Source organism: Oryx dammah, unplaced genomic scaffold (assembly GCF_014754425.2).
Source record: "Oryx dammah isolate SB20612 unplaced genomic scaffold, SCBI_Odam_1.1 HiC_scaffold_29, whole genome shotgun sequence".
Lineage (NCBI taxonomy): Eukaryota > Metazoa > Chordata > Mammalia > Artiodactyla > Bovidae > Oryx > Oryx dammah.
The window spans coordinates 16,330,783-16,357,071 of NW_024070213.1; the positions used below are offsets into that span (position 1 = coordinate 16,330,783).

The 26,289-nt window shown below is 56.4% G+C and overlaps 4 protein-coding genes across 10 annotated transcripts; 2 read left to right on the forward strand and 2 right to left on the reverse strand.

Annotated features, from left to right (window-relative positions):
* Positions 1–1,116: 1,116 nt before the first annotated feature.
* CDCA3 (cell division cycle associated 3) lies at positions 1,117–4,696 on the reverse strand. 3 transcript variants are annotated; one of them, XM_040235028.1, is made up of 7 exons: positions 4,020–4,108; positions 3,632–3,805; positions 2,971–3,097; positions 2,473–2,766; positions 2,024–2,127; positions 1,694–1,895; positions 1,117–1,257 (listed from the first exon to the last, which is right to left on the reverse strand). In XM_040235028.1, exons 2-6 carry the CDS (start codon positions 3,749–3,751, stop codon positions 1,743–1,745), a joined length of 798 nt encoding a protein of 265 aa, XP_040090962.1. In that variant the 5' UTR covers positions 3,752–3,805; positions 4,020–4,108; the 3' UTR covers positions 1,117–1,257; positions 1,694–1,742. The 3 variants fall into 3 exon arrangements, with proteins under 3 accessions (XP_040090962.1, XP_040090961.1, XP_040090959.1); XM_040235027.1 differs by lacking the exons at positions 1,117–1,257; positions 4,020–4,108 and adding an exon at positions 4,544–4,696 and having other exon boundaries at positions 1,546–1,895; XM_040235025.1 differs by lacking the exon at positions 1,117–1,257 and having other exon boundaries at positions 1,546–1,895.
* A 111-nt stretch (positions 4,697–4,807) lies between these two features.
* On the forward strand, positions 4,808–18,507 carry USP5 (ubiquitin specific peptidase 5). Of its 4 annotated transcripts, none has more exons than XM_040235030.1 (20): positions 4,808–5,077; positions 7,795–7,920; positions 8,179–8,245; positions 8,474–8,607; positions 8,755–8,900; positions 9,173–9,357; positions 9,824–9,918; positions 10,684–10,877; positions 11,580–11,651; positions 11,917–11,989; positions 12,135–12,260; positions 13,143–13,296; positions 13,599–13,773; positions 14,397–14,485; positions 15,423–15,614; positions 16,121–16,264; positions 16,355–16,500; positions 16,715–16,868; positions 17,122–17,206; positions 17,829–18,501. In XM_040235030.1, the coding sequence occupies exons 1-20, from the start codon at positions 4,967–4,969 to the stop codon at positions 17,920–17,922; spliced, it is 2,562 nt and encodes an 853-aa protein (XP_040090964.1). In that variant the 5' UTR covers positions 4,808–4,966; the 3' UTR covers positions 17,923–18,501. The 4 variants fall into 4 exon arrangements, with proteins under 4 accessions (XP_040090964.1, XP_040090963.1, XP_040090966.1 ...); XM_040235029.1 differs by having other exon boundaries at positions 4,864–5,077; positions 11,917–12,004; positions 17,829–18,507; XM_040235032.1 differs by having other exon boundaries at positions 4,864–5,077; positions 15,423–15,545; positions 17,829–18,507.
* A 943-nt stretch (positions 18,508–19,450) lies between these two features.
* On the forward strand, positions 19,451–22,882 carry TPI1 (triosephosphate isomerase 1). The gene is made up of 7 exons (XM_040235033.1): positions 19,451–19,676; positions 20,802–20,925; positions 21,041–21,125; positions 21,205–21,337; positions 21,608–21,693; positions 22,078–22,165; positions 22,296–22,882. Exons 1-7 carry the CDS (start codon positions 19,451–19,453, stop codon positions 22,412–22,414), a joined length of 861 nt encoding a protein of 286 aa, XP_040090967.1. The 3' UTR covers positions 22,415–22,882.
* Positions 22,883–22,986: 104 nt separating this feature from the next.
* On the reverse strand, positions 22,987–25,456 carry SPSB2 (splA/ryanodine receptor domain and SOCS box containing 2). Of its 2 annotated transcripts, XM_040235035.1 has the most exons (3): positions 25,245–25,456; positions 24,341–25,079; positions 22,987–23,381 (listed from the first exon to the last, which is right to left on the reverse strand). In XM_040235035.1, exons 2-3 carry the CDS (start codon positions 24,993–24,995, stop codon positions 23,254–23,256), a joined length of 783 nt encoding a protein of 260 aa, XP_040090969.1. In that variant the 5' UTR covers positions 24,996–25,079; positions 25,245–25,456; the 3' UTR covers positions 22,987–23,253. The 2 variants fall into 2 exon arrangements, with proteins under 2 accessions (XP_040090969.1, XP_040090968.1); XM_040235034.1 differs by lacking the exon at positions 22,987–23,381 and having other exon boundaries at positions 23,388–25,079; positions 25,245–25,424.
* Positions 25,457–26,289: the final 833 nt, after the last annotated feature.

Here is a 26,289-nt window from a genome sequence, read left to right on the forward strand (position 1 = left end):
GGGGTGGGATCTGCACGACAGCTCAACACCGCCTGCCTTTGGTGCGTACAAGTGTGTTTGCACAGAAAGGTTATGTTGAGAAGGAATCAGATTACAAAAGGCCTATAGAAAGCTATAGGCAATGGGGAACAACTGAAGAGTTTTGAGCAGAATGGTAATAATCAGTGATGCTTCTTGGGAACATCGCCCTCATAGCAATATAGGTGGATGAAATGGAAGAAGGGAGAGCCTGGAGGGAATGGAGGTAAACAAGGTAGGAGGCAGGTGGCAGGACAGAGTGGGGAGGGAAGGGACGGGAAAGAGACTAAAGATATGGAATCACCAGGAGGAAGTGAACCAGGGCGAGGATGTGGGATATTCGGAGGGGAAGATTTGAGATGGTGCCCAAGGTTAGGGTTTGGCAACCAGGTGGAGAGTGCTGTCATTCACAGGGTGAGGGGAGGCAGAGTAACTTTAGGGGAAGAGGACACATTCAACTTCAGACAAGTTGACTCTGAAGTGCCTCTGGGGCAGCTGGATGAAGGTGAGGGTTAGGTACAGAGACCTGGGTGTTACCAGCAATCGGGTGAAGGACAGCTGAAGCCCCAGAAGTGGGGGGAAGGGGTGGTGGTGGGATGAATTGGGAGATTGGGATTGACATATATACACTACTGTGTATAGGATCAAATCAGTCAATCCTAAAGGAAATCAACCCTGAATATTCGTTGAAAGGACTGATGCTGAAGTTGAAGCTCCAATACTTTGGCCACCTGATGTGAAGAGCTGACTTACTTTCCCTGATGCTGGGAAAGATTGAAGGTAGGAGGAAAAGGGAACGACAGAGGATGAGATGGTAGAATGGCATCACCGACTCAACGGACATGAGTTTGAGCAAACTCCAGCAGACAGTAAATGACAGGGAAGCCTGGAGTGCTGCGGTCCATGGGATCGCAAAGAGTCAGACTTGAGTCAGCAACTGAACAGCAGCAACAACAGCAATGCATAAAGTAGATAACTAACGAGAGCCTACTTACTGAATAGCACAGGGAACTCCACTCAGTGCTCTGTGGTGACCTAAACTGTAAGAAAATCCAAGGAAGAGGGGATATATGTATATGTATGGCTGATTCACTTTGTTTAAATCACTTGCTTTAATACACAGAAATACGTCAGACACAAAGAAAACCAACGAAGCTCTGAGTCCCAGGGTTGGCAGTTTAGGGGGAGTTAAGAGAACGAACCTTTCCAGTCTCCCAGGGCAAGAAGGGGTGGGAGGACCTAGAACATGGCCAGGCCCTGTGATTCAGTTTGTCAGCAGAAACTGACACAGCAGTGTAAAGCAACTATACTCCAATTTAAAAAAAAAGCTCCAGAAGTAAACATCCAGGGACAGCAAGAGGAAAGGGCCAAGGACAGCACCCTGGGGAACACTGGGATTTAGGGGAGGTGTGTAGATGAGGCTCGGAGGTGCCAGCATGGGGACAGTTAGGCCAGGGAATGCAAGCCCCCTCCAGGCTTTCTGCAGACAGGAGACCCAGTGCATGGTTTAGGTATAACACTTAAAAATATAACTTAAAATCACTTGCTTTAATATTCAGAAATATGTCAGACACAAAGAAAACCAACGAAGCTCTGAGTCCCAAGGTTGGCAGTTTAGGGGGAGTTAAGAGAACGAACCTTTCCAGTCTCCCAGGGCAAGAAGGGGTGGGAGGACCCAAACATGGCCAGGCCCTTGGGGAGTCTGGTGCTGGAGCCAAGCATGTCTAGTTCTCCACCAAAGGGAAGTGCTGATTTTCCTTGTCATGACCCTGGCCTTGCTCCCATGCTCGTCCTCCAGTTTTCAGAAGTCGTCCAGTTCCCAGAACAGCCCCTTCCTTTAGTTCCCTAAAGTTTTCACTCAGGGAAGGCTGCTTACCCTGCAAAAGGCATTGGGCAAGGTGAGGGAGGGCAGGAGGCTGTTCGGGGAGAGAAGATCGGGTGGGGAAAAGGCCCCCATCATTACTCTGGCTTTCCTAGTAACAGCTTTCACCCGCTCGCCCTTTACCTGTCGTGGGGTCAGAGCCCCGGGGGAGTTGTCATCCTGCAGGATGGTGAGAGGAGACCTCCCTGGCACCTTGCTGTTTGCTTTCCGCCTGCTGCGCTTAGAACCTGTGCAGGAGACACAAGACACAGGTTTGATCTCTGGGTCAGGACGATCCCTTGGAGGAGGTCATGGCAACCCACTCCAGTATCTTGCCTGGAGAATCCATGGACAGAGGAGCCTAGCAGGCTATAGTCCACAGGGTCGAAAAGAGTCAGACACGACATAAGTGAATTAACACACACACATACATGCACAGGCACACACACTTAGAACCTCAAGTGAGTAAGGAATTAAAACAAGCAGCCAAGGTTAGGGGCTTTCAGGTTATTCCTCCTCTGTCCATCTGTAGACGTTATCCCAGAGTGTTCTCCCAATTGTTCTTCCCCACCCTGTGCCCTTAGATTCTGTACCTGAAGATCGAGGAGTCTCGGGGTCTCGCAAGGGCTTGTCTGAGCTCCGGCTGGACACAGGAGTTTCTGAGGCATGTCCTGTTTTCTCCTTGGCAAACACCTGCTCGGCAGGGAGCTCAGTCTGGCTCCCAGGAGGCACTTGATCTTCAACGGAAACCTGGGTGCCCAGAGGCAAGTCCGGTCGAGGAGATGAAGGTGTCTCTAGGGGCAGAATAGCTTCGGGGGGAAGGCTTAATTTGGGGTCTTCGGTCTCAAATACATCACTCAGTTGTTTCACCAGTGGACTTGGGGGCTCTGGGGAGGGGAGAAGTGACATGAGATAGTGACCATCTGTCACAAATCATTCAGCAAGGAGGAAGGGATACATGGCCCTTAGAATTCGCGCCCTGGTCAGTGAGGGATTGGGAGAAGAGAAGGCATTGAGAGACAGCAAAGTGTTGAAAAAAGAAAGACGTGGGTTCAAAGCAGGAGGATGACAGCATTGGGCCCAACACTTACCTCCGCTTGTCTTCATAGGTGTCCGTGCAATGCCAAGGGTAGGGGAGCGGGGATCTGAGTCCTGGACCAGCTTAGGTCCCTCCACCTGCTCCCCTGCTGGCAGGCTTGGCTGTGGGGAGCTCTCTACCTGTCAGGACCAAAGGCTAGAATGAGTCTGGGCCCTCAACTCTCCCCTCCCAGGTTTGTAGCCTTAGATCCATACTGCAGACGGGAATTGCAAAGGCCCTCAGATATTCAGCCTACTTCACCGGGATTGAGAGTATGGAAAATAAGGACTCAAAGGCGAGGGGTACTGGAGGAACGGAGAGTTCTCAGATTAGGATTCTCTTGCTGCTGCTGCTGCTGCTGCTGCTGCTGCGTCGCTTCAGTCGTGTCCGACTCTGTGCGACTCCATAGACGGCAGCCCACCAGGCTCCCCTGTCCCTGGGATTCTCTAGGCAAGAACACTGGAGTGGGTTGCCATTTCCTTCTCCAATGCATGAAAGTGAAAAGTGAAAGTGAAGTCGCTCACTCGTGACCGACTCTCAGCGACCCCATGGACTGCAGCCCACAGGCTCCTTCGTCCATGGGATTCTCCAGACAAGAGTACTGGAGGGGGACTCTCTTAGCGACTCCGAAACTGAGACAGATTCGCTGCCTCCTCCTTGCCACCCCTGTGTACCTGGATGGGAGTGCGCAGGATGCCGGCGCTGGGTGAACGGGGGTCCGCCACTCGAGCCAGAAGCTTGTTGTGCGGCGGAGGCCGCGCTGGAGTGACTGGGACGCTCTTAGCTGAGCCCATCGTAACCAGCAGAAATAGGATGGGGCAGGGCCCGGCCCGGGAGAGGAGGGATGCCTGCGAGAAATGACTCAGGTCTCAGCCCTTACGGCGACCACATTCGACCTTTGATTCCAGACCACCCGATCTCCCCCCGTTCCCCGCTGAGAAACGGCCTGGCCGCCGGGCCAGAGGTATCTGCGGGGATGATGACTAATACAGTAGACAAGGCAACTCCTTCAGGGCCTGCTGGGCCCTCTAAATTATTCACTAATTTATTCAAATCCCTTACCGGGCCCCAATTCCACCTCTGGGTTCAAAGCGGCTCAATCCTTAACTCCCGCAGCTGAGTTTCAAACTTCCCGCCACGCCCCTGCCCCAACCCTATTGGCTGAATCGATGCCGGCTCCTATAGGCCGTCTCTGTCAGTCCCGCCTCCAATAAAGGAAGCCAATGGGCTGCCTGAACGTCTATCATGGGTCCGTGGGACCAATAGGTAGCGGCTTGACTCTCCGGGCTGACGCCTCCTTGCTAAGCGGACTTTTGTTCCGTACCGGGCTGCCGGTTGTGAGATTTTGCGGGATGCTAATCTTCGCGTTAAGAGACCTTCGGTTTCAAAATGAAGTGATTTTATTTAAAAATAAAATCATGAGTTAGTACGCTGTTATTATTTTCATATCCCGCTGGAGACGGAGTTACGAACATTTTTTTTCTAAGGCCAGAAAGATAGTAATCCTCATTGGTCGACGTAGTTAGCAATCACTCAACACTAGCCCTCTCGAACCCCGCCTCATTGGATAGCCCCTTTTCAAATACCTAGACTACAGCTGCCCTTTAATTTTCCCACTGGACAGGTCTCCCAGGAAAGTTTCTGGGGTTGACTGGTTTAAACAACCATCAGTTCCTGCTCTTCTATAGACGATAAGCGAATGCACTGTAGGGTCCCAGAGTCTCGGCAGCAAAACTCCTGGGCCCACCTCGCTGTTCTACGTGCGCTTTTCCCTGGAGGAGTGGGATTGGCTCTTTCGACCATCGATTGCATTAGAAGCGCTTTTCATTGGCGATGGTCAAGAGGCGGGCAGAGGGCGGAGCACTAGCGGGCAGGCTCGGTCCAACTGCCATTCTCGCGCGTCTTCCCTTCGGCGCATGCACCTAACGAGTAGTGCTCATTGGACGGAAGGGTAGGGGGGACTAGAAGCGGTGAGAACCGCTGTGTGTGGAGGAGCTGGTGCCGGTGTCATGGCGGAGCTGAGTGAAGAGGCGCTGCTGTCAGTATTACCGACGATCCGGGTCCCCAAGGCTGGAGACCGGGTCCACAAAGACGAGTGCGCCTTCTCCTTCGACACACCGGTAAGCCCATTCCCCACGCCCGCAGCGAGCACGACTTCCATCTCCCTGGTCATTCTGCCGGGGCCTGCAAGGCTTGGGCCACCGCCTCCCTGCGGTGCACCATGGGACTTGTAGTCTTCCACGCTACTCCTGCCATTGCTTTGAATTCGCACGAGCTGTCATCTGACTACCACTCCCGAAAGCCATCCCGCCCGCCCCACCCGCTCCTCGTCTCGTGGAGTACTGTGGAGATTGTAGTCGCTCACTCCCCTCATTGACGTTCTAAACTAGAGGCTCCACCTAGTTGCCGGACTACATCTCCCACGTGGACCCCTGCGAAAGCCTGGGAGTTGGCCTTGCTTGTCGCGCATGGCTCTCCGGGTTTTGTAGTCTCGTGTGGGAGGGATGGGGCGACCCCCCCCCACCACCACTGTTCTGAGCCCGGGTTGGGGGTAGTAGGGTGGGGACTGCAGTTCCCAGGCGCCTAGTAGCCTGGAAGTGGCCTTGAAGAAGGCTGGGTCTGAGAAAGACTGAGTTATAGAGCCTCCACCCATGGTTAATATGGTCAGGGGGCGGGGAGGTGGGTCATTGGGTGGGGGGTGGAAGAGGAGAGGAAAGCTCTAGTCGTTTCTCCTTTGAGGTGAATCATGGCCGCAGCCCCCTTTCTTTCTCCCGTCCATCAGAGAGAGCAGAGGGAAACCTTTGAAAAGTATTCCCAGAGAGATGGTTTCTTTCGTGGGGAACACTAAGGCTTCTTTCCCATCCCACTCCCACTGCTGACTAGTTAGACAAAGCCACCACCCACACCGTGCTTCACGTTTGGCAGGCTCCACCCGGTACCTCCCTTCCTGCAGTTCTGCCTTCCTGTGACACCGTCAGGCAGACACAAGCCTCCAGCTAGGCCAGAGCCTGAACTGAGGGCAGCAGCCTGGCTGGGATCCGCCCCCCTCACCACCCCTCCCTCAAGCCGCTGTGGGCCCTGCCCAGGGTGTTCAGCCAGACCAGCTCATGGCTGGGAAAACTGCAAGTCAGAGTGGAAAGGCTTCATTAATGCATCGCCAGTGCTGAGTATAGCAGGGTGATCTAAGGCCCATTTCAGGGACATCACTGTGATTTGTGGGTTGCTTGGTTTGCTGGGCTTTGATCTGGGCCTCAGACAACCATGCTGCTTCTCTGAAGTCTGGCTTTGGCAGAATGTAAAGAGGACAGCTGCTCAGAGCAGAACTCTGGGGTTCCCAGTCCTTGGTGGAATCAGCATCTTTTATTGGCAACAGAGGAGTTTAATCACTGCAGAGCTCCCAGAGGCCTTCCAGTTTATCAAGTGTATGGATGGTGAAGTGCTGTCTTTCTCAGGAAGAAAAGGTTTTTTTTTTCCCCTTAATTATCAACAGATGGTAGAAGTCTCCCTTTCTATACTCCTGTCTCTCTCCTTAGTAATGGTTTGAATAATCCAAAAGGGGGTTTGATCTCATTACACTTTTCTTCTCTCTTCCCTGTCAAGAGGTCTCCATTGGTTGACTGCTAACCAACTTCCGGCATATTTGATTATCTTTAAATTGGGTTCATGGTAGAAAGAGTTTATGTGACTTCCCTGATGAGAAACGCTCTATTCATAAATTTTGTAACCCGCACAGTTCTCAGGAGTGGTACAGAGCGATCTATGGGATGGAGAACTGCCCTATTTTTAATTCCCAGCAGAGAATTTTTCAAGGCCACTGAGGCTTTAATTCCAGAAAGAAGATGCCTTGTTGTTGCTTGGATCTGAGAGAAGACTCTGTTGTCACCAGTTTCCTCCTCTCCCTTCTCCAGCACCCTCTTCACAAGGGCACTAGTAGACTCGCTCAGGTTGGGGAAAGCCCATGTCCCCTCCTCTGCTGTGATTTACAGTGGACACTTGTCTTTTCCTGGTTTCTTCTTGGGCTATGTATTTTAGCTGTCTCAGAAAGTGTTGCTAGATTGTTCCCGAAGGGAAATGGCTTTGAAGTTGGAGGTTGATGGGACTTCTTGGAGATTTGGTTATTGGGGGCGGGAGGGGAGACAAGGTGGAGGAGGCATCCAGGTGGTGGCTGGAGAAGGCTGGGCTTCATGTCCTTGCCAGATGGGATCCTGGTTCAGCTGTGAGCCCCAAGCAGCACATGGGTCCCTTGGAGCCAGGCTTTAGCAGGAAAAAGGAGATGAAACCAATGTGGGCCAGGGTTTGATCACCTGGTTAGAGTGAGGTAAAGGAAAGGTCTGATCTTGCTGGCAAGCCCAGGGGTTAGATGTCATGTTCAGATGCTAGTATCTCTTCTCCTCCAGTCAGGAAGGTTTGCTGAATCTTGGTGGTCAGGTGGGGTTGGTCATGGTGTTCCTGGTTTAGGTTCAGTGTCTGACATGGAGTTCTTCCCAGGTCTGTAGTAGTTGATCCCGACTCACTCTGGATCTCAAGGCTCCAGGAAGGAGATAAGGGAGTTCTTTGCGTTGACTGGAGGGCTTCAAAGAAGGAAGAGGAGTGGTGACTGACAGGCATTGCTCAGCCCTGGTGTCCTTGTTGGCCGTTGCCAAAGTCACAGGAGGATGGGGAGACTCTTAGCCATGTACCAGGTCCTGAAAGGCTAATAGGTGACTTGTCAGAGGCCACACAGTGCTTGAGGACAGACCTTGTTTCCGGAAGCCACCCATTTCTAACCCCAGGTCTTGCCTTCCCCTGGCCAAGCTTCATCCCTCCCGTGTTTCTGCCCCTGCCTCTTGTCCTGCAGGAGTCTGAGGGTGGCCTCTACATCTGCATGAATACATTCCTGGGCTTTGGAAAACAGTATGTGGAGAGACATTTTAACAAGACTGGTCAGCGCGTCTACCTCCACCTCCGGCGGACTCGGCGCCCGGTAGGCAAGACCTGCTGCGCTCAGGCTCATCCTGCTGGGCCACCAGGTTGAATCTGTCTGTCCTGTCCTGACCTCCCAGGGGCCTCATTTCCGCCCCCCACCTGCTTTTGCTGGGGCCATTAAAACTCAGCACGTGTGATTTTTTTTTTTTAGCTCCTTTCTCTTCTGAGATTAACCCACTCCATCCCCATCCATCCACTGTCCGTTTGTCCCTTCCCTGGTGCTGGGGCTGATTGTGCCCTTCCTGCCTCACTGTAGAAAGAGGAAGATGCGACCGCAGGCACTGGAGACCCTCCCCGCAAGAAACCCACCCGACTGGCCATCGGTGAGCGTCACTGACATCCTGTTCTCTTCCCTGAGCTGGTCTTTCCTGCTCTCAGAGGTGCTAGGAAAGCCCCCAAAGGAAGGGCCTGGTCAGTGGCCCTGGGGCCCTGGCGGGGGCCAGGTGAAGCCCTGTATCAGAGGAGGGCGCCCACCTGCAGTGGTCATCCTACTCGCACTCCCTCCCCCATTATCCCACCCCCCCACCCCAGCTCCTCTCTTGTCTCACCAGGTGTCGAAGGCGGGTTTGACCTCAACGAGGAGAAGTTTGAATATGATGAGGATGTAAAGATCGTCATTCTGCCAGATTACCTGGAAATAGCTCGGGATGGGCTGGGGGGACTGCCCGACATTGTCAGAGATCGGGTATAAACACCTTCCCACCCTACTGAAGATTCTGGGGCAGGCGGGGTCAGAGCAGCAGTGTGGTGGGCAAGTTCCAGGAAAGCTGAAGACCAAGGGGCGGGTGGGGCTGGGAACTGGGTCCTGCCTCTGACCCTCTGCTTCCCCCAGGTGACCAGTGCGGTGGAGGCCCTCCTGTCGGCTGACTCGGCCTCCCGCAAGCAGGAGGTGCAGGCCTGGGATGGGGAGGTGCGGCAGGTGTCTAAGCATGCCTTCAACCTCAAGCAGCTGGACAACCCTGCTCGGATCCCTCCCTGGTGAGGCCTGCCCCGCGCCCCCCTCCACTTTGGGGTGTGACCCACAGAGCAGGGGCGAGCGGTCACCCTCCTGGGAGTCTGGAGGGAGAGAGGCTCAGGAACAGAATACGGAGGGAGACTCATGGGGAGCTGGACTCGGGGAGGGGATGTCCCAAGGAGAGGCGATGGGAGAGGCCCTGGACCAGCGGGGAAGCTGCAGAGCCCCGTCTGTCCACCCTCTGCTCCCATAAACTGCTGGCCTGTACTTGGCTCATTTTCTTCCCCGGGGTCAGTGGCTGGAAGTGCTCCAAGTGCGACATGCGGGAGAACCTGTGGCTCAACCTCACGGACGGCTCCATCCTGTGTGGCCGGCGCTACTTCGATGGCAGCGGGGGCAACAACCATGCCGTGGAGCACTTCCGGGAGACGGGCTACCCGCTGGCTGTCAAGCTGGGCACCATCACCCCCGACGGAGCTGGTACACCCCGCCCCCTCCACGTGGACATCACTGGGTCTGAACCACTACTCATTTCACATGACACGAACAGACATGAGTCCAGTCTCCTGATAAACAATGAAAATATTGCAGATGAAACAGAACTTTCAGATAGCCCCCGCAAAACCCCAGTCCCCTTCCTAGTGGTGACCGTCATTCTCTTGTAAGTAAGAGAGTAAGTCTTCTTCCAAACTCACTTCACTCTAGAACCTCCTTCTGCTGGGTGGAGACACAACCAGTTCTAGCCCTCACCCTGTTGACTGCATCTTCTCTGACAGCCGATCCAAGAAGGGCTCGAGGCCTCACTGATGCTTGAGGGAGCCAAGAGGGTTGCCCTCTGGGCTCGTCCAGCTGTCCCACCGAGCCTCTCGGGGCAGGGGGTGGGCTCGGTGGTGGGGTGGGGCCTGAACTGCCCTCCCCCTGACTCTGCTCCTGCCTCCCACACTAGATGTGTACTCGTATGACGAGGATGACATGGTCCTGGATCCCAACCTGGCCGAGCACCTGTCCCACTTCGGTATTGACATGCTGAAGATGCAGAAGGTGAGACCGCCCTCTGCTCAGGTTCTCTCGTCCCTGCCCGTCAGGCCCTCCCTCCTTGCCTGAGGCGCAGGCTGAGGCAGCAAGGTGGAGAGAGATGCCACGGTGACCCCAGTTCCCAGGATTCGTGGGCTGCCTGTGAAAAGCCTTGTAGAATCATTTCATCGTCAGCAACTGTTACTGAGCGCCTACTGTGTGCTGGTCCCTCTGAATGAGGCAGGGGTGGTCCTTGGCTTGTCGGCTTCTACCAGATGAGACGCAGGCGTCCGCTGTGTGGTTGTGCAGGTCAGGGAGTGACCGTGCGCAGAGTGTCTAGCAGGGACCAAAGAAGCGATGCTGGGGTGGGGATCTGAGTGAGAAGGGGTGGCTTCAGGGTGGAGGAACCCTTCAGCTAGGGGACATCATGTTCGTTTCATCCCCTCTTGTGGGTGGAGGCCTGCTGCCTGATGGGCCCCTGGACGGTTGCCTGTGGCCTTCCAGAACTTGCATTGGAGGATGCCCAATGGGCCTCCCATGTCCTGGTCCATAATTCAGCACGTTCCAGGCTCTCTCCAGCTGGCTCTCATCCTAGACTGTTTTAGAACATAAAAGACACAGGTCTGGGGCTTCCCTGGTGGTCCAGTGGCTAAAAGCCCGTGCTTCCAGTGCAGAGGGCCTGGGTTCAATCCCTGGTCAGGAAAGTAGATTCTACATGCCCCAACTAAGACCTGGCGCAGCCAAATTAAAAAGAAAACAAGATGCAGGTCTGAAGTGCCTCCTCCCGTGCAGACGGACAAGACGATGACAGAGCTGGAGATAGACATGAACCAGCGTGTCGGCGAGTGGGAGCTGATCCAGGAGTCGGCGGTGCCGCTCAAGCCGCTGTCTGGGCCCGGCTACACCGGCATCCGCAACCTGGGCAACAGCTGCTACCTCAACTCGGTGGTCCAGGTGCTCTTCAGCATCCCCGACTTCCAGAGGAAGTGAGTCCTCCCTCCCCCCCCCGCCAGCCCCCGCCCCCAAGCCTTCTCTCCACAGCCGGCCCGTGGCTCTGTGCCCTGACCCCCAGCTCTCTCCCAGTGGCCAGCCCCTGGGCGCCCACCTCTCGTGCCCTCAGGACCTCTGTTCTAGCTCAGTCTTGGTTCTTGGTACATGCTGAGGAGCAGGTTGTAAAGTTGCTTATACATGAGCCCACTGGTGGGGCCAGATGCTCAGTCCCAGGGCTCTTCCAGGCCTCCTGATGGACTCAGGGGCCAACAGGTGCTCTTTATTTTGGGCCAGTGACATCATATGAGCACCTGATCGGGGAGAGGGGAGGGCTGGGACATGGAGACAGAAGAAAGGCAAGTTAGGGTTAGGGAAGTGAGCATCCTGTCTAAATAGGAAGGCCTGAGACACACATGGAAATTTAGAACATATCAACACGTTCTGTTCAAAGAACATACTTCTGAGTGTCTTCTCCCATCCCGTAGCTCCGTCTCTGACAGAGGCTTGTGTACCCTGCATGCTGACCGGTTTGGGAAGGGGAGGGAAGGCGAGTTGCTGGAAAGATGTGGACCCCAAGTGTCAAACACATGTCTCCCCACTCTGGAGGGACCTGTTCCCTGAACTGGTAGATGACTGCTCCCTTCCCTTTTCCTCTGGGCCTGGCCACAGCCCCTTCAGTGATCCTTCCCTTGGCTCAGGTACGTGGATAAGCTGGAAAAGATCTTCCAGAACGCCCCAACAGACCCCACCCAGGACTTCAGCACCCAGGTGTACGTAGCCGGGCCTGTGTGCCCTCTTTCTCCTCCATGACCCCCTGAAGTGAGCAACAGTGTAGCCTCTGGCCAGCTAGACACTTTCCAATGGCTGTCTTGCAAGCATGCTGTCTGCCTTGAGCTGGGTTCCCATGGAATCTAAGGTGGTTCACATTTAAGAGAGTTGTCTAAGGGGGTTTGAGCAGGGGTCAAGTTGGGGAGGTAAGGGGTAGATTGGTGGTGTCAGACAGAAGCTAAATTGTTCTCTTCGGTGATGACACAGGGCCAAGCTGGGCCACGGCCTGCTCTCGGGAGAGTATTCCAAGCCAGCACCAGAGTCAGGTGATGGGGAGCAGGTAACGGAGCAGAAGGTGGGTCTGGACCTCCGTCCCTCTCAGGCTCTGGAATGGTGGGGAAACTGAGATCCATCTGGGAGGCGTCTAAAGAAGGCCACTTGGTGGCCTCGGGCCCCGGCTGAATGGCTGCCCCAACTCTGCCTAGGAAGTCCAAGATGGCATCGCCCCTCGGATGTTCAAGGCCCTTATTGGCAAGGGTCACCCTGAGTTCTCCACCAACCGGCAGCAGGATGCCCAAGAGTTCTTCCTGCACCTTATCAACATGGTGGAGGTGAGGCCGGGGAACATGGGGGTACTCATTCTCCTGTCTACCTGCACTTCAGCTCACTCCCTTCTTCCCGCTGCTTACTTGCTCCTCCTCCTCTGTCAGCCCCAGCCCAGCCCCAGCCCAGCCCCACCCCAGTGACCCGAGCACTGAGCCTTTCCTGAGAGTGGCGTTTGCACCTGATGACACTTGTTATGCATGCAGCCTGATGAAGGATGCTCCCAAAGAAAATGATAGGCGAGTGCTTAGTGCTTAGAAAGAAAGTACAGGGGACTTCCCTGGTGGTCCAGTGGTTGAGATTTCGCCTTCCAGCACAGGCGGGTGCAGTATCAATCACTGGTGGGTGCAGTATCAATCCCTGGTCGGGAACCTAGGATCCTCCAGGCCAAGAAACCAGAAACAAGCAATACTGTAACAAATTCAATAAATACTTTTTTTCTTTTTTAATATTTATTGACTTGGCCATGCTGGTCTTAGTTGCAGCACAAGGGATCTTTGAACTTTCATTGTGGCATGTGAACTCTTACTCGTTTCCACAAGTCGTATCCAGTTCCCCAACCAGGGATCAAACCTGGGCCCCCTGCATTGGGAGTGCTGAGTCTTAGCCACTGGACCAGTGGGAAGTCCCCAGTAAAGACTTTTTTTAAAAAGGAGGTCCACATTAAAAACAGAAAGTACAGGCACTTTCCCACGCAGCCCTGCAGTGCCAGGATGGGCCAGAACTGGCAGGTTGATGAGGGAAGTTTCTGCTCTGCTCTCCCATCCCTGCACCTCTTTGTGCCCCTCTCCCTTTCACTCCCCTCTCTCCCTGACCCCCCAGTGACCCTTGTAGACCCCCACCCCAGTGCTTGGCTGTCCAGACCTCCCCACCCTGCCTCTTCCCCATAGAGGAATTGCCGGAGCTCTGAAAATCCTAACGAAGTGTTCCGCTTCCTGGTGGAGGAGAAGATCAAGTGCCTGGCCACGGAGAAGGTGAAGTACACCCAGCGAGTGGACTACATCATGCAGCTGCCTGTGCCCATGGATGCGGCCATGAACAAAGGTGCGTGCTCTGCTACCCTCCCAGGGCCTGGGGTCTGAAGCCTGGCAGTGATGGGGCTTGGGCACCTTTCAGGAGCAGAGCCCGCAGCATCCCTGCTTGCCGACCAGGCTGGGGTGTGGGATTGACCTTGCGCACAGCTGGTCAGCTGAGCTGTGCTGAGAAAGAGGCCAGGTTACAGGCAGACGTGTGTCTGGTGGGTTTGCGGAGGCAGAGGAGCCGTGGCCTCAGAGGCAGTAGACCAGGGATGAGGGGGGATGTGGCTCGGCCCCTCCGAAGGGTCCACCCACTGCTTCTGTCACCAGAGGAGCTTCTGGAGTATGAGGAGAAGAAGCGGCAAGCTGAAGAGGAGAAGCTGCCTCTGCCTGAGCTGGTTCGGGCCCAGGTGCCCTTTAGCTCCTGCCTGGAGGCCTACGGCGCCCCCGAGCAGGTGGACGACTTCTGGAGCACGGCCCTGCAGGCCAAGTCAGTCGCTGTCAAGTAAGTCCTATGGGTCCTGGCCTCCATCAGGGTCATCCCCGAGATGCTGTCAGCCTCTTTTGCATTCTCTCATCCCTTTGTGGTCAGAACTCAGGCTTCCATCAGTTGAGGCAGGTAACCTGGGGCCTGAGGGGAACCTAGAGGGCCTGGCAGGAGTGGACTTGGATAACTGCTATATGTTACCTTGACCTGCCCCTGCCAGTCTTTTTCTCTCTTGGGGTGGATGGGGTCACTTTTCAGGAAGCCTCTGTCTGCTCGCTTCCCCAGGGCTGGCAGAGCATGGGCACTTAGGAACAGTGGTGGACAGAACTGAGATTTCTAGCACATAGTCTTACTTTTTGCTCACCCATCACTGGCATAAACTTGAGATCTGAGAAAGTGCTTTGGCCTCCGAGATTTCAGCCACCTTCCCCTTTGCTGTTCCTGCCCCTAAGAACCCCCCATTCCCCTAGTTCCTACCTTCTGCTGCTGTTCGTCTGCAGACACTCTGATGCCTGTCCAGGGCAGGAAAGGAATATGAAATTATCTTCAGGGTGGTTAGTTCTTCTACTTATGAGAGGCTGGACCCAGGTGGGGCTTTCAGGACAGCTTCTGTAGGTACCAGGCCATTCTCTCTTCTCTAGGACGACACGATTTGCCTCATTCCCTGACTACCTGGTCATCCAGATCAAGAAGTTCACCTTTGGTTTGGACTGGGTGCCCAAGAAACTGGGTATGGTTGCCGGGACGAGCAAGGGAGGTTACGCAGAAAATGCTAGAAAAAGAAGGGGCCTTAACATGTAAACTAGTGCTTCTTCAGCTTTCCTCTGAAAGGGGAAACATTATTAAGACTTCTTTGATTTAAAAAAAAATTTTTTTTTAATTTATTTTTTATTTTACTTTATAATTCTGTATTGGTTTTGCCATACATTGACATGAATCCACCACGGGTGTACATGCATTCCCAAACATGAACCCCCCTCCCACCCCCCTCCCCACAACATCTCTCTGGGTTAAAAAAAATTTTTAACTACCTTTTTTAATTGAAGTATCGTTGACTTACAACATGGTGTTAATTACTGCTGTAGAGCAAAGCTATTCAGTTATATTAATACATATATATTCCTTTTTAAATTTTTTTGTTATGATTTATCATAGGATATTGAGTACAGTGTGCTGTGCTATACAGTAGGACATTGTTGTTTAAGACTTCTTTGGTTTTATAGTTATGACTTACACAAGCAAAAGTGGTTTTCATAGTTTTATACAATTGGTAAGATGTTTTCATTTTGATAATCTTGAAACAGTTTGTTTTCACGGGTCTCACAGGCCCCTGACGACTTTGCCAACCCCAGAACTAGCTTCATTTCCTAGAGAAGTTGAGCCCCATGGAAGTACAGAATCGTTTGTGGCACAGTCAGAGACCCCTCTCTGGCTCGTGACTCATTGGTGGTAGATCTAAGACTGGAATCCTGTTCACTTGCCCACCCCCACCCCACCCCCCCACCCAGCCTGTGGTTATTTTTATCACACAGTGATGGGTCCTGCTCTGTGCATCATCTTATTACAGAGCAAGATGGGGGCAGGGGCCTGAGATTCCTAGAGTGCTCTTCCCAGGAGGGCCTCGGGGATCTGCCGAGGTGAACTTTGTCCTGCCGTACACTTTCTAGACGTGTCCATCGAGATGCCCGAGGAGCTAGACATCTCCCAGCTGAGGGGCACAGGGCTGCAGCCTGGAGAGGAGGAGCTGCCCGACATTGCCCCACCCCTGGTCACTCCGGATGAGCCCAAAGGTAGCCTTGGTTTCTATGGCAACGAAGACGAAGACTCCTTCTGCTCCCCTCACTTCTCCTCTCCAACATGTTAGTGACTCTTTTTCCTGCCTGTCTCTTTCCCTTGCTGATGGGGGTCTTCTCTGCCTGCCACCCCTTGACCCTGTCCTTCGTGCTCCTTCTGTCCTCCCTTTCAAATTGTCTCTGCCCTCTTGATGGACGTGAGGACTGAGAGAGCACCCCAGCCAACTGTTCTCTGTATGGGTGGAGCAGCACTGGCTAATTGCCTCTGTGGGTGTAACCTCGTGGCCTAGGGGTGGCGGCGGGGGCTCATACTCTGGAAACAGCCTGTTGTGGGAGAATGAACAGGGAAGGGGCTCCCTGGGGTGCTTCTGGCCTCGGTTCTATAGACCTTGAGGATAGTGCTGGCCCCACATGAGGCTGCGTTGCCATTTTAGTTCTGGAATAAGGTGCCCGGCTGTGGAGGAAAAAATGCATGGAACCTGTGGTTGGGAGAGGGCTGGGGGAATGCTCTGGGGGAGGGGCAGGGAGTGGCCCAAGGAGTCAGGCCCCTGTGCCATGCTTCTCCCCCGCAGCGCCCATGCTGGATGAGTCGGTCATCATCCAGCTAGTGGAGATGGGCTTTCCCATGGATGCCTGCCGCAAAGCTGTCTACTACACTGGCAACAGCGGGGCCGAGGCTGCCATGAACTGGGTCATGTCGCACATGGACGACCCGGGTAGGCCGGACTGGGGAGCTGGAGCCGGGGAGGGGGGTGGCGGGCAGGGCCAGCATCTCCCCCAAACACTTGAACCCCTTCCATCCCCAGATTTTGCAAACCCCCTCATCCTGCCTGGCTCCAGCGGGCCCGGCTCCACGAGTGCAGCCGCTGACCCCCCACCGGAGGACTGTGTGACCACCATCGTCTCCATGGGCTTCTCCCGGGACCAGGCCCTGAAAGCCCTGCGGGCCACGGTACGGGCGCCCCCCAGCTGAGGACAGGTCCGCTGGGAGGATGGGGGCGGGAGTGAGGTTCCACCCCTCAGGAGCAAGTGAGGACTCTCCCTGTGGTTTGGCCAGTCTGGGGCTCCACCCTTGAGTGGCTGTGATGAAGGAGCAGAAGCCTTCGCTGGGGTTTCTCAACCCTGACCTTGCTTTTTAAAAAAGTAACACGTCCCTCCTCCCCAAGAACAATAGTTTGGAACGGGCTGTGGACTGGATCTTCAGTCACATTGATGACCTGGACGCAGAAGCTGCCATGGACATCTCGGAGGGCCGCTCGGCTGCCGACTCCATCTCCGAGTCCATACCAGTGGGACCTAAAGTCCGGGATGGTCCTGGAAGTGAGTGTCATGGGGAGAATCTAGCCAATCTGCTCCACTAGGTCTTCACTGCCAGGTGGCTCTGCTTCTCTCAGGAGGGTACAGAGTCAGAAGTTTCTTTCCATGGATGTGATTCCTGAAGCCGGGGTCCTGGGAGGCTGAGATAGACTTGGGCCCGGCCTGTCTGCCGTCCCTGAAATCCCACCCTGGTCATGAGCTGCTGGACACATCCCCCTCCCTCACTGTCTGCTCTGCCCTCTCTCCCCTTCCCTAGAGTATCAGCTCTTTGCCTTCATTAGTCACATGGGCACCTCGACCATGTGTGGTCACTACGTCTGCCACATCAAGAAGGAAGGCAGGTGAGGGGCCAGCACGTGCCTTCTGAATGGGGGAGGGAGTGGGGGGAATGGGTAGGGGCATCCTCGAAGACCCTAGAATATTCCTGGGTTGTGGGAGGGAACATAAGGGACTGCCTGGTGCCGGCCACAATTCACCAGAAATTTATGGAAAGCCTGAGGGCACAGATTGGCAAATTAGGGCTCCAGGGCTGAATTGGGCCACTCACTTTTATAAATAGTTTTAACGACCATGGCCACATTCATTTATGTATCATCTGTGGCTATTTTCATGCTGCTGCAGGCAAATTGCGTAGCTGCATAGTTGCATAGACCAGGTGGCCTGCAAACCTGAAATATTTCCTGTCTGGCCTTGACAAGTCTTGCTGACCTCTACCTTAAAGGAATAGGTGGGGGTGGGCTGTAAAGACAGCACAGGGGTCCGAAGACACAGAGTAGAAACAACCCTGTGAGATGGGACACTCCCTTCAGACAGGAGGCAGCTGGGCTGAGTTTGGGGGCCCAGGCAGAGAAGGTTTCAAGCCTTTGCCCCCGAACTACCAGGGTTGAGTCCAGGGACCACATCAGAGAGACACACTAGAGGATTGCCTGGGTTGTTCACCCTTTTCCCCACCCCCTTCCTCAGGTGGGTGATCTACAACGACCAGAAAGTGTGTGCCTCTGAGAAACCGCCCAAGGACCTAGGCTACATCTACTTCTACCAGAGAGTGGCCAGCTAAGAGCCTGCCCTGAGGGCGCCCAGGGGACAGACTGCCCAGCATGAGGAATGGGGCTGAGGGATGGACGCCTCCCTGCTCGGTACCCCTTTTCTTTTCGTCCCCAGCAGCAGGGAAGAAGCTAGAGGCCAGGAGAGAATGGCCAGGCAAAGCGTGGGTTGGGGGGGGCTCCGGGGAGACCTTGGGAATGGAGTCGGATGGGGCAGGAGGGGCCGGCCGCCTGTCTGTGAGGAGACTGTTGCTTCCCTGCCCTTGACCCCACAGTGCTCTGCTTCTCTGTGATCCCGCCTGCCCGGTGTGGAGCGGGCTTGTTTGTGTGTGTGCGTGGGTGTGGGTGGCCGTGTGTGTGTGTGTGTGTGTGTGTGTGTGGCGTGGGTGCAGCTTTGTGCCGCCTCCTTCACCAAGGGGGCTTCTGTGCCTCCCCTCCCCCTTTGTGTGCACTCCCCGTGTGGCGGGGCCGGGAGGGATGTGAGGGAAATGGGAAGCCAGCCCCCCTCGCCCTCCCGCCTCAGTCTTTGCCCCACCCTGTCTCTCCCCGTCCTTCTCTGGAAAATGCCAAAATACAGGATGTGAATAAAAGTACAGTGGCTCAAGCGTGTCCTGTTTGATATCTCGGGGGAGACTGTCTTTCCTGGGTTAGCAGGAGGGTCAGGTTTTGAGAACTGCGGCCCCTGCTCCTTCATGCCACTCTGCGCCCCCTCCCTGCCCCCTGGTAGGCAGTTCTATACTTTTTACTGCTCTTGGGAAATTGGGGGCTGAGTGAGGTGCTCACAGGGGCAGGAGGGGGAGGCTGAGGGGTGGGGGCTGTCAGATGCAGGGACGTGGAGGAGGGCCATGTGAGAGGGGGCCCAAGTGGGTTCTTCTCGAGTGTCCCCAGGCGCCCAGTGGGGAGCCCTGGGCACCAGGCCTTGCAGTCCCTTGTCTGGCCCTGGCCGCTGGAGCAAAAAGTGAGGTACTCCTAGGGGCAGGGGAGACCTCTGAACTGCCTCTTTAGTAGCTGCGCGGTGTCCAGCCCACGTGGGTTGTCCCTCCGCCTGTGAACCCTGTTACTTGCCCAGTTAACTGTGGGGCTGGGCCGGCCCTGGGTAGGTCAAAGGTGCCTGCTCAGCAGCCAGGGATGTGGCCGCTCCGACGGGGGCGGGGGGGGGGGGGTTCCTTTTCCCGGAGTTGGAAAGATGCCCCTCACGGCTCTGAGGCCAAGCCTGGGAGTGGAGTGGAGTGTCGTGTCCAGGCCTTCAGCCAGCCAGTGAGCGCCCCTGGGGATCCTTCTAGCCCTCTGTGGGGCGGAGGGCTGCAGCCGTGAAGCGGGAGTTCCTCTGAGCGCGGGGTGCACAGTTCGCGCCTTCTCCCCAAAGTCAGGCAATTCAAGCTGAAAGCGACCCAAGGGAGCCCGCGACGGCCGTGGAACGTTGCTACAAGAAAGGGGGTAACGTCAGAACCTCGCAACGCGGGCGGCGGGCGGGATCCGGGGCAGGGCTGCGGCGGGCGACGGGCGGGGCCGGGGGCAGGGCTCCCGCGGGCCGGGCCAGCCATGGACGAGGACGCAGAAGGGGCGGGTTTCTGCATCTCCGCGCTCTATATAAGCGGCCAGTGGAAGCGGGGGCGCGCTGCTCCTGACCTTCAGCGCGCCTGCTCTTCAGCCATGGCGCCCTCCAGGAAGTTCTTCGTTGGGGGGAACTGGAAGATGAACGGGAGGAAGAACAATCTGGGGGAACTCATCAACACTCTGAACGCGGCCAAGGTGCCGGCCGACACCGGTGAGCCCTGGCCGGGGAGGACTGGGGTGGGCGGTCGGGCGTGGTCACCCTCTCCGGAACTCTCTTAGCCCGGGTCCGCGTGGCCCTGCATGCAGGGCTGGGGTCCAGGACTGTCGGGATCCGGGCCTGAGCTCCGCGGCCGCTGAACCGGGGGTGTTTCGGCGGGGAAAGGCGGGGCCGCATCTCACGGTGCTCTCTGGCTGTGGGTCCTGGGGAGGAGGGTGGCCCCGGGGCGCAGACGGGGCCTGTACCGGCTGGGACTAAAAGGTGAGCCCAGCCCCTGCGGGCGATCGGGAGAGGCCAGCGGCGCCCGGTGCGTGGGGGTGGAGGCTGCCTGACGGCTCCGGCTGCCCCCTGGGCGCGAGCTCCGTGCGCCGCCGCACGTAGCCCGCCGGAGACTCCTCCCCGCGCCTTGCCGAGTCGGCAGAGCTCCCCTACCGAGCCGCGTCAGCCTCCTGATCTATCGCTCCGATCCAGTCCGCTCGGCGGCCTGTAGGACTCCGGCCTTCCGCGGAAAGGGGTAGAGCCATTTGGGAATGAGGCGCGTTCCTACCGTTTTCTCCAGCCTAAAAACGGGAAAGCGCAAGGCCTCTAGGAGCTGGTCGACTCGCTGCTACCCACGGCCTGCGTCCTTGTCCCCTCACCCACCTAAGTCAGAACCTCGGGGCTGATCAAGAGGCATCCCCTTGTGGTTTATTCTCCCAAAGACCCTAGTAAAAACCCCAGGAGTTGGCTCCTTCTGCTTTTGCTGAAAATCCTGACCTGGCCTAGGGGAGGTGGGGATGGACTATTTTAGAAGGGAGGCGGGGTTGGCCCCCAGAGAATGCTGAGTCTAAGAGGTGCCCAGGCCCAGAATAGCCTGGGGAAATCAGAGCCACAGCTGCTAAAGAGCAGAGGGCAGGGCAAGGGCCATGGCCTCTCAGGGCTACTTGGGAGGCTGAAAGACTTGGGTACAGGCCCAGCCGGGACTGCAAAGTGGACAGAGATCATCGTGCTGGGGTGAAAAAGGGCAAAAGCAGAACTAAGAAAGTGGTGAAGGCGAGGGGACTCTGGAGCACGGGGTGGGGTCTGGTGAATGAAGATTTCCCTGTGATCTCATCCTGTCTGTCACCATCTCATCCTCAGAGGTAGTTTGCGCACCCCCCACCGCCTACATTGACTTCGCTCGACAGAAGCTAGATCCCAAGATTGCCGTGGCTGCGCAGAACTGTTACAAAGTGGCCAATGGGGCCTTTACAGGGGAGATCAGGTAAGATGCTAGTGGCAGAGGGGTGGGAGGGGGACCCCCAGCCCTCACTGTCCTCATGGAGGGGACAGCGACAGGGTGGGCTCCCTGCTGAACCACGGCTTTTCTCTTCCTTTAGCCCTGGCATGATCAAAGATCTTGGAGCCACATGGGTAGTCCTGGGGCACTCCGAGAGAAGGCATGTCTTTGGGGAGTCAGATGAGGTTAGTAATGGGGGAGGGGGGAGGAGATGAGGGCTGGCTTGTTCCTAGACGGGTGCTCACCAAGTCTGTTCCTCAACAGCTGATTGGGCAGAAAGTGGCCCATGCCCTGGCAGAGGGACTTGGAGTGATCGCCTGCATTGGGGAGAAGTTAGATGAGAGGGAAGCTGGCATCACTGAGAAGGTCGTTTTCGAGCAAACCAAGGTCATCGCAGGTATCTCTGGAGAAAGGGGCCTTTGAGCCCAGGGCTATGAGACGCAGAGGGTGGGTTCGAATGCCCTGCAGCCTGAGCCTATCTGGTGCTGATGCAGGAAAGGGGAGGGTGGGAATCCTGTATCCTTCCTATTCTACTCCTGCCTCTAATGTCACTTTCCTATAATAGCCACCAGGGGGCAGTAGGCCACCAGCACTCTTATTCTCTGGGAAACAACTGGTTATGTTCTTCCTTGTTTTCACCCTGCCACCTGTGATCTCTGTCCCACAGATAACGTGAAGGATTGGAGCAAGGTTGTCTTGGCCTATGAGCCTGTGTGGGCCATTGGTACTGGCAAGACGGCGACACCCCAACAGGTAACCAAGCCCAGGAGCCCTGTCCTCATCCTCCCCTGTCTTCATAGAACTGGATGGTCACAGAGACCACCTGGGCCAACCCATTTAAAAGACAGGAGAGGGACTTCCTTGGAGGTTAAGCCTCCGCTGCAGGGGGCACTGGTTTGACCCTAGTCAGGGAACTAAGATCTCGAATGCTACATGTCAATCCTGCATGCTACACGTCAAGACTAAATAAATAATAAAAGGAGAAAAGAGAGTTACTTGTCCCAGAATACTCATTCCAGGCCCTGGGTGGGATCAAAGCCCCAGGGTTCTTGCCTGCAAACCACATTGCCTGTCTCCACTGCAGCCCAGTGTTTCTTCCCCAGTGAGTGAAGGTCTTAGTCTGGCTTCTTGTTCTAGGCCCAGGAAGTACACGAAAAGCTCCGGGGATGGCTTAAGTCCAACGTCTCTGATGCAGTGGCTCAGAGCGCCCGCATCATTTATGGGGGTAAGTGGGTTTGGCTCCAGCCTGAGGTGGGGTGGGCTGAGAACCAGACCGAGCCCTCCTTCAACCTGGAGGGCGGCGTGGAGTACCCCATCTCATCGCTGACCACTCCTGCTCTTGTCTCCCTTCCCAGGTTCTGTGACGGGGGCAACCTGCAAGGAGCTGGCAAGCCAGCCTGATGTGGATGGCTTCCTTGTGGGCGGTGCTTCCCTCAAGCCTGAGTTCGTCGACATCATCAATGCCAAACAATAAGCCCTGTCCATCTCCGTTACCCTTCCTGCCGAGCCAGGGATTAGGTAGCTCAGAAGCCCAGTAACTGTACTGCCCCCTGACCTCCACACACGCTTCTCGTGTCACCTGACCCCTCTTGTGGCCGAATCCAATGTACTTCTTCCTTTACTGTTTACACCCTACCTTGTCGTGGTTGGGACCAGAACAATCCCGCCTCCACTTACTGTACCCGTTGGAACTAAACCTGTCACCAAGGTGGCTTCTTCTTGGCTGAGAGGTGGGAGGGTGGTTTGCTCATGGGTCCCCTCAGTCCCCAGTGAAGACAGGAGAGAACCGCTCCTGTCCCGTCTCCCGCCATGAGGCCAAGGGCTGAGAGAAAGCCCTGTCCTCAGCTGAGGCCAGGGCGCTGCTCCCTCCCGCGGTGCCAACGCCTGTGTGTGTTGTGTCTGAGCAGTCCCGCGTGTGGGGGATTAAACACCTGGCACTGAGCCCTGTGGTGTCTTCTTCTTCACTGAACTTGCCCCCATCATCTCTTTGCCTTTCTTGAGGCAGCCGGGGGACCCTTGTGCCCAAAAATACCACAGACCAGTTTCTACAGCAGCACATTTCTTATAATTTTTACTTGCAAAAATGTCTTGCGTACCAGGCTGCCACAGCCTTGACTAACAGCTCCGTCCCTTCCACCCTCTGGGTGGTAGCTCTGGAGCGGTGGCACTCAGACCTGAGGTGGGGGATGGGGGTGGGACCCAGCCTTGCCTGCCCGCAGCCTCCCTGGTGGTAGGTAGCCATTCTCCGCCAGCAGTGCCTCCTGCCCCCGAGGGGCGAGTCAAGGCATCAGGGCCACATGTGGTTCCCCCGGGTCACTGGTAGAGCAGGTAGCGCTTCAGGGCAGGGGGCAGGGGCAGGACGGAAACGTGGCCTAGCCGTGTGTCCCCCAGGGCGTGGCGCACGCTCAGCCGGCTCAGGTGCAGAAGAGAGTGTGGCTCCGCTGGGGAAGAGAAGGAGGGAAGGTGAGTAGGGATGCGACTCCAGCCAGAAGTCCTCAAAACACAGGGTCCTGCCCGGGTTCCCTGTTCTCTGGCTGCAAGTCCACTCCCACCATGGTTGAGCGGGAGGCCTAAGGTGCCCTTAAGTTCTGCATCTGCTCTGGGGGAGGCATCCCAGATCTCACGCGTCCCCAGTCAGAGTTGGGGTGAAGCCCTAAGGCCCTCCAAGCAAGGGCCCAAGGCGGCTCTGACAGGGCTGGCCCAGGCTTTGAATCCAGAGAGGCCTTGGCACTGGGGCTGTGAAAAAGGCAGGCCCTCTTCACTCTACAATAGTTCCCATGGGCTATAGTGGGGAAAGGCAGCCACCCTCCGCTGAAGACTCTGTAACTGCAGAAAGACCTGGCTCCCTGGTTCCCCAAGGAGGCCCCTGCCCGCAGCCCCACCTCGAGGCCTGCCTCCTTCACTGCTCTCCTTTCAGATACCTCAGCCTCAATGGCTCCTTCCTGGGGTTTGGCTGAAGAAGGAAGTAGGTATATGTCACAGAGTCAGAGCCCACAGAGCCAGGTACACGCCCTGGGTGCCTGGCACCGCAGGTCCTCTTCCTCCTGGAGTTGGACTCCTAGCCCAGGGCAGATTTAACCCTTTGCACCTCTTGTTCCAGGGGCTGAGCTCTCCTGGGAAGCCCTAATCCCTGGGGTGTGTCCCTCCATTCTGAGGATTCACCACCTACTAGCAAGTTGCTTTCCCATCTTTTACTTACTTTTACCTCTAGCTAGGACTGTTAGCAAGATGAACTTAGGTAACAGCTGTGAAGTCCCTTAGCCAATCCTGGCACTGAACTGAGTAGGAAACCAGTCAGATGATGGCCCATTCCCTCTGTGGTTGTAAGGCGCTGAGCATCCAATCCAAACCACAGCCACCAGGGACCGAACACTTGCCCGACACCCGTCCCAGGCCTCACCTCTCCTTTCGCCCAGGTAGTTGATGCGGACCTGGCACTGGCCCCAGACCGCGCTTACTGCTGGATAGAGGGTCCTGCCCTTCAGTCCGCGGAAGGCCGGCCCCAGGTAGGTGCCCCCGACAGCGTAGCCCAGAGTTCCCTCCTCCATGTCCAGTACCACCAGCAGCCTCTCTGGCACCTCCAGCTGAGGTCCAGGTGGATACTGGGGGGCCCCAGTCCCCTTACTCTGATGGTACAGTTTCCCCCGCCCAATGTCCCAGCCCCACGACTCGCTGTTGCTGCCCAGCAGCGCCGCGTAGTGGTCAGCCTGTAGCGGGGCGCGGGCTGTGGCCACGCCCACCACGGCGTGGGTGCCCCTCTGTTCCCGGGGCCAGCTGATCTCCCAGGCGTGCAGGCCCCTCGAGTAGCCCCTCTTCCCCCGGGCCCCATCAGTGCTCTGGGCCACGGGCCGCCGCTCAAAGCACAAGCCCCCTTCCTTGACCTCGATGTTCTCCGAGCAGTCCTTGGGGTTCCAGCCGTGGCGCCTCTGGGCCCCCAGGTCAGGAGGGGGAGCAGACAGCAGCTCCTCCAAGCCCTCGGGACGAGACCGGTCAGGGTACAGAGGCTGTGGGGTGGAGGGGCCGCTGCTGCCCCCTGCCAAGGCCGTCTGGCCCATGGAGGTGAGGAGCTGGACGATTCCCCGAGAGAGGTTTGCTGCGGCGTCTCTCTTCTGAAAGTTGAGCTCCGGGTCGGGATCGACCTAGAGAGGATTTGGGAGAGAAGAGGGTGTGAACCGAGGAATCCTGGAGGGGACTCGTCACTCAGGTTTGCACCCATCCTTGTCCCCAGGTTTGCTCACCGCTCCTCTCTCTCTCTTCGTTCCCCTCAAAGCTCCTAGGCCCATCATTACCCTGCTTTCACCCACCTGTCCGGGCCTCTCGAGACTCGTGAGTTCGCCGCCTTTGGGCCTGCCAGGGACCGTCTCCTTCACCCGCTCCTTGCCCCTGTCACCACCCCCGAACCTCGCCCGGCTTCGCGTGCTGGGAGGTCGCCGGCCCTCCGGAGGAGCCGAGCCGAAAGTTACCGAAGCGCGCAGGGGGCAGAACCCCGGCCGCTTCCGCCTCCGGCCCCGCCCCCAGGCCCTGCCCCGCCCCGCCCCAAGCCCCGCCCACAAAGCCCTCCAGGGCGGTTAACCCTCTCGCTGCCGCGCCTGGTCGAGTCGCGCCCCGAGGCCACGACCCCGGGGCGGCGTGGGGGGTCCCTAGAGGGTAGTTAACACTTGGCTGGGGCGGGGGCTTTCCGGGCCCCCGTAGAGGCCACTCACGGGCAGTTAACCTCTGGGTAGCGTGCAGGCCGCCCCCGAGGCGATCTGCCCGGCGCTTAACCCATTCTTGGCCATTAGGGAGTCCACCCCCGGCAGCCCAAGCTCAGAATTAACCCTTTCGTGGTATCATCGCTTTGAGGTCCCTGGAGGTCTGTTCTTCAAAAACTTTGAGTCGCCTGGGCAACCAGCTCCTGAGCCCCTCGGGATACAGGACACGAGGTCAAGGAAGGACCTCCATTGTGGTGCCATCTAGTTCCGAGTGCTGCTGATTCTGTCACGTTACTGAGCTGATCTTTTTCTGACCTGGGGTGTGAGTCAGCCGGCTGTAAGCCTGGGGTTCTGAAATCTGAGTTTCTGGCTCTGAGCGGCAGGTGTCAGAGGTCTGCATGCATCACACTTCACATGAATCCATTGCTGAGCTAGTGGCCTCATCTGGTAGTGCAGTGGTTAAGACCTTGCTTGTGCGTGAAGCTACCGCACTACTTAGCTCTGTGACCTTGGAGAGGTTGCCAAACTTCTCCAGAACTGTTTTCTCTTATGTGATATGGGAATAATGATGGTGCTTACTTCACAGGGTTGAGATAATCCAGGCAAAGTCTGCTAGTAGTATGCACTCAACTAAGCATAGCTAATTTCTGTTTCCATA

What these genes read in the sequence shown, in the direction of transcription:
- CDCA3 (XM_040235028.1), bottom strand. Translation starts at nt 3,751, where the DNA reads ATGGGCTCAGCTAAGAGCGTCCCAGTCACTCCAGCGCGGCCTCCGCCG. An exon ending in TCCTGCGCACTCCCATCCAG is followed by an intron (nt 3,098 to 3,631) that starts GTACACAGGGGT and finishes TGGTCCTGACAG; the next exon opens with GTAGAGAGCTCCCCACAGCC. An exon ending in GGGCTCTGACCCCACGACAG is followed by an intron (nt 1,896 to 2,023) that starts GTAAAGGGCGAG and finishes TGCCTTTTGCAG; the next exon opens with GGTAAGCAGCCTTCCCTGAG.
- USP5 (XM_040235029.1), top strand. Translation starts at nt 4,967, where the DNA reads ATGGCGGAGCTGAGTGAAGAGGCGCTGCTGTCAGTATTACCGACGATC. An exon ending in CCTGCTCGGATCCCTCCCTG is followed by an intron (nt 8,901 to 9,172) that starts GTGAGGCCTGCC and finishes CCCCGGGGTCAG; the next exon opens with TGGCTGGAAGTGCTCCAAGT. An exon ending in AGTCCGGGATGGTCCTGGAA is followed by an intron (nt 16,869 to 17,121) that starts GTGAGTGTCATG and finishes CCCCTTCCCTAG; the next exon opens with AGTATCAGCTCTTTGCCTTC.
- TPI1 (XM_040235033.1), top strand. Translation starts at nt 19,451, where the DNA reads ATGGACGAGGACGCAGAAGGGGCGGGTTTCTGCATCTCCGCGCTCTAT. An exon ending in AGACGGCGACACCCCAACAG is followed by an intron (nt 21,694 to 22,077) that starts GTAACCAAGCCC and finishes TTCTTGTTCTAG; the next exon opens with GCCCAGGAAGTACACGAAAA. An exon ending in CGCCCGCATCATTTATGGGG is followed by an intron (nt 22,166 to 22,295) that starts GTAAGTGGGTTT and finishes CTCCCTTCCCAG; the next exon opens with GTTCTGTGACGGGGGCAACC.
- SPSB2 (XM_040235034.1), bottom strand. Translation starts at nt 24,995, where the DNA reads ATGGGCCAGACGGCCTTGGCAGGGGGCAGCAGCGGCCCCTCCACCCCA.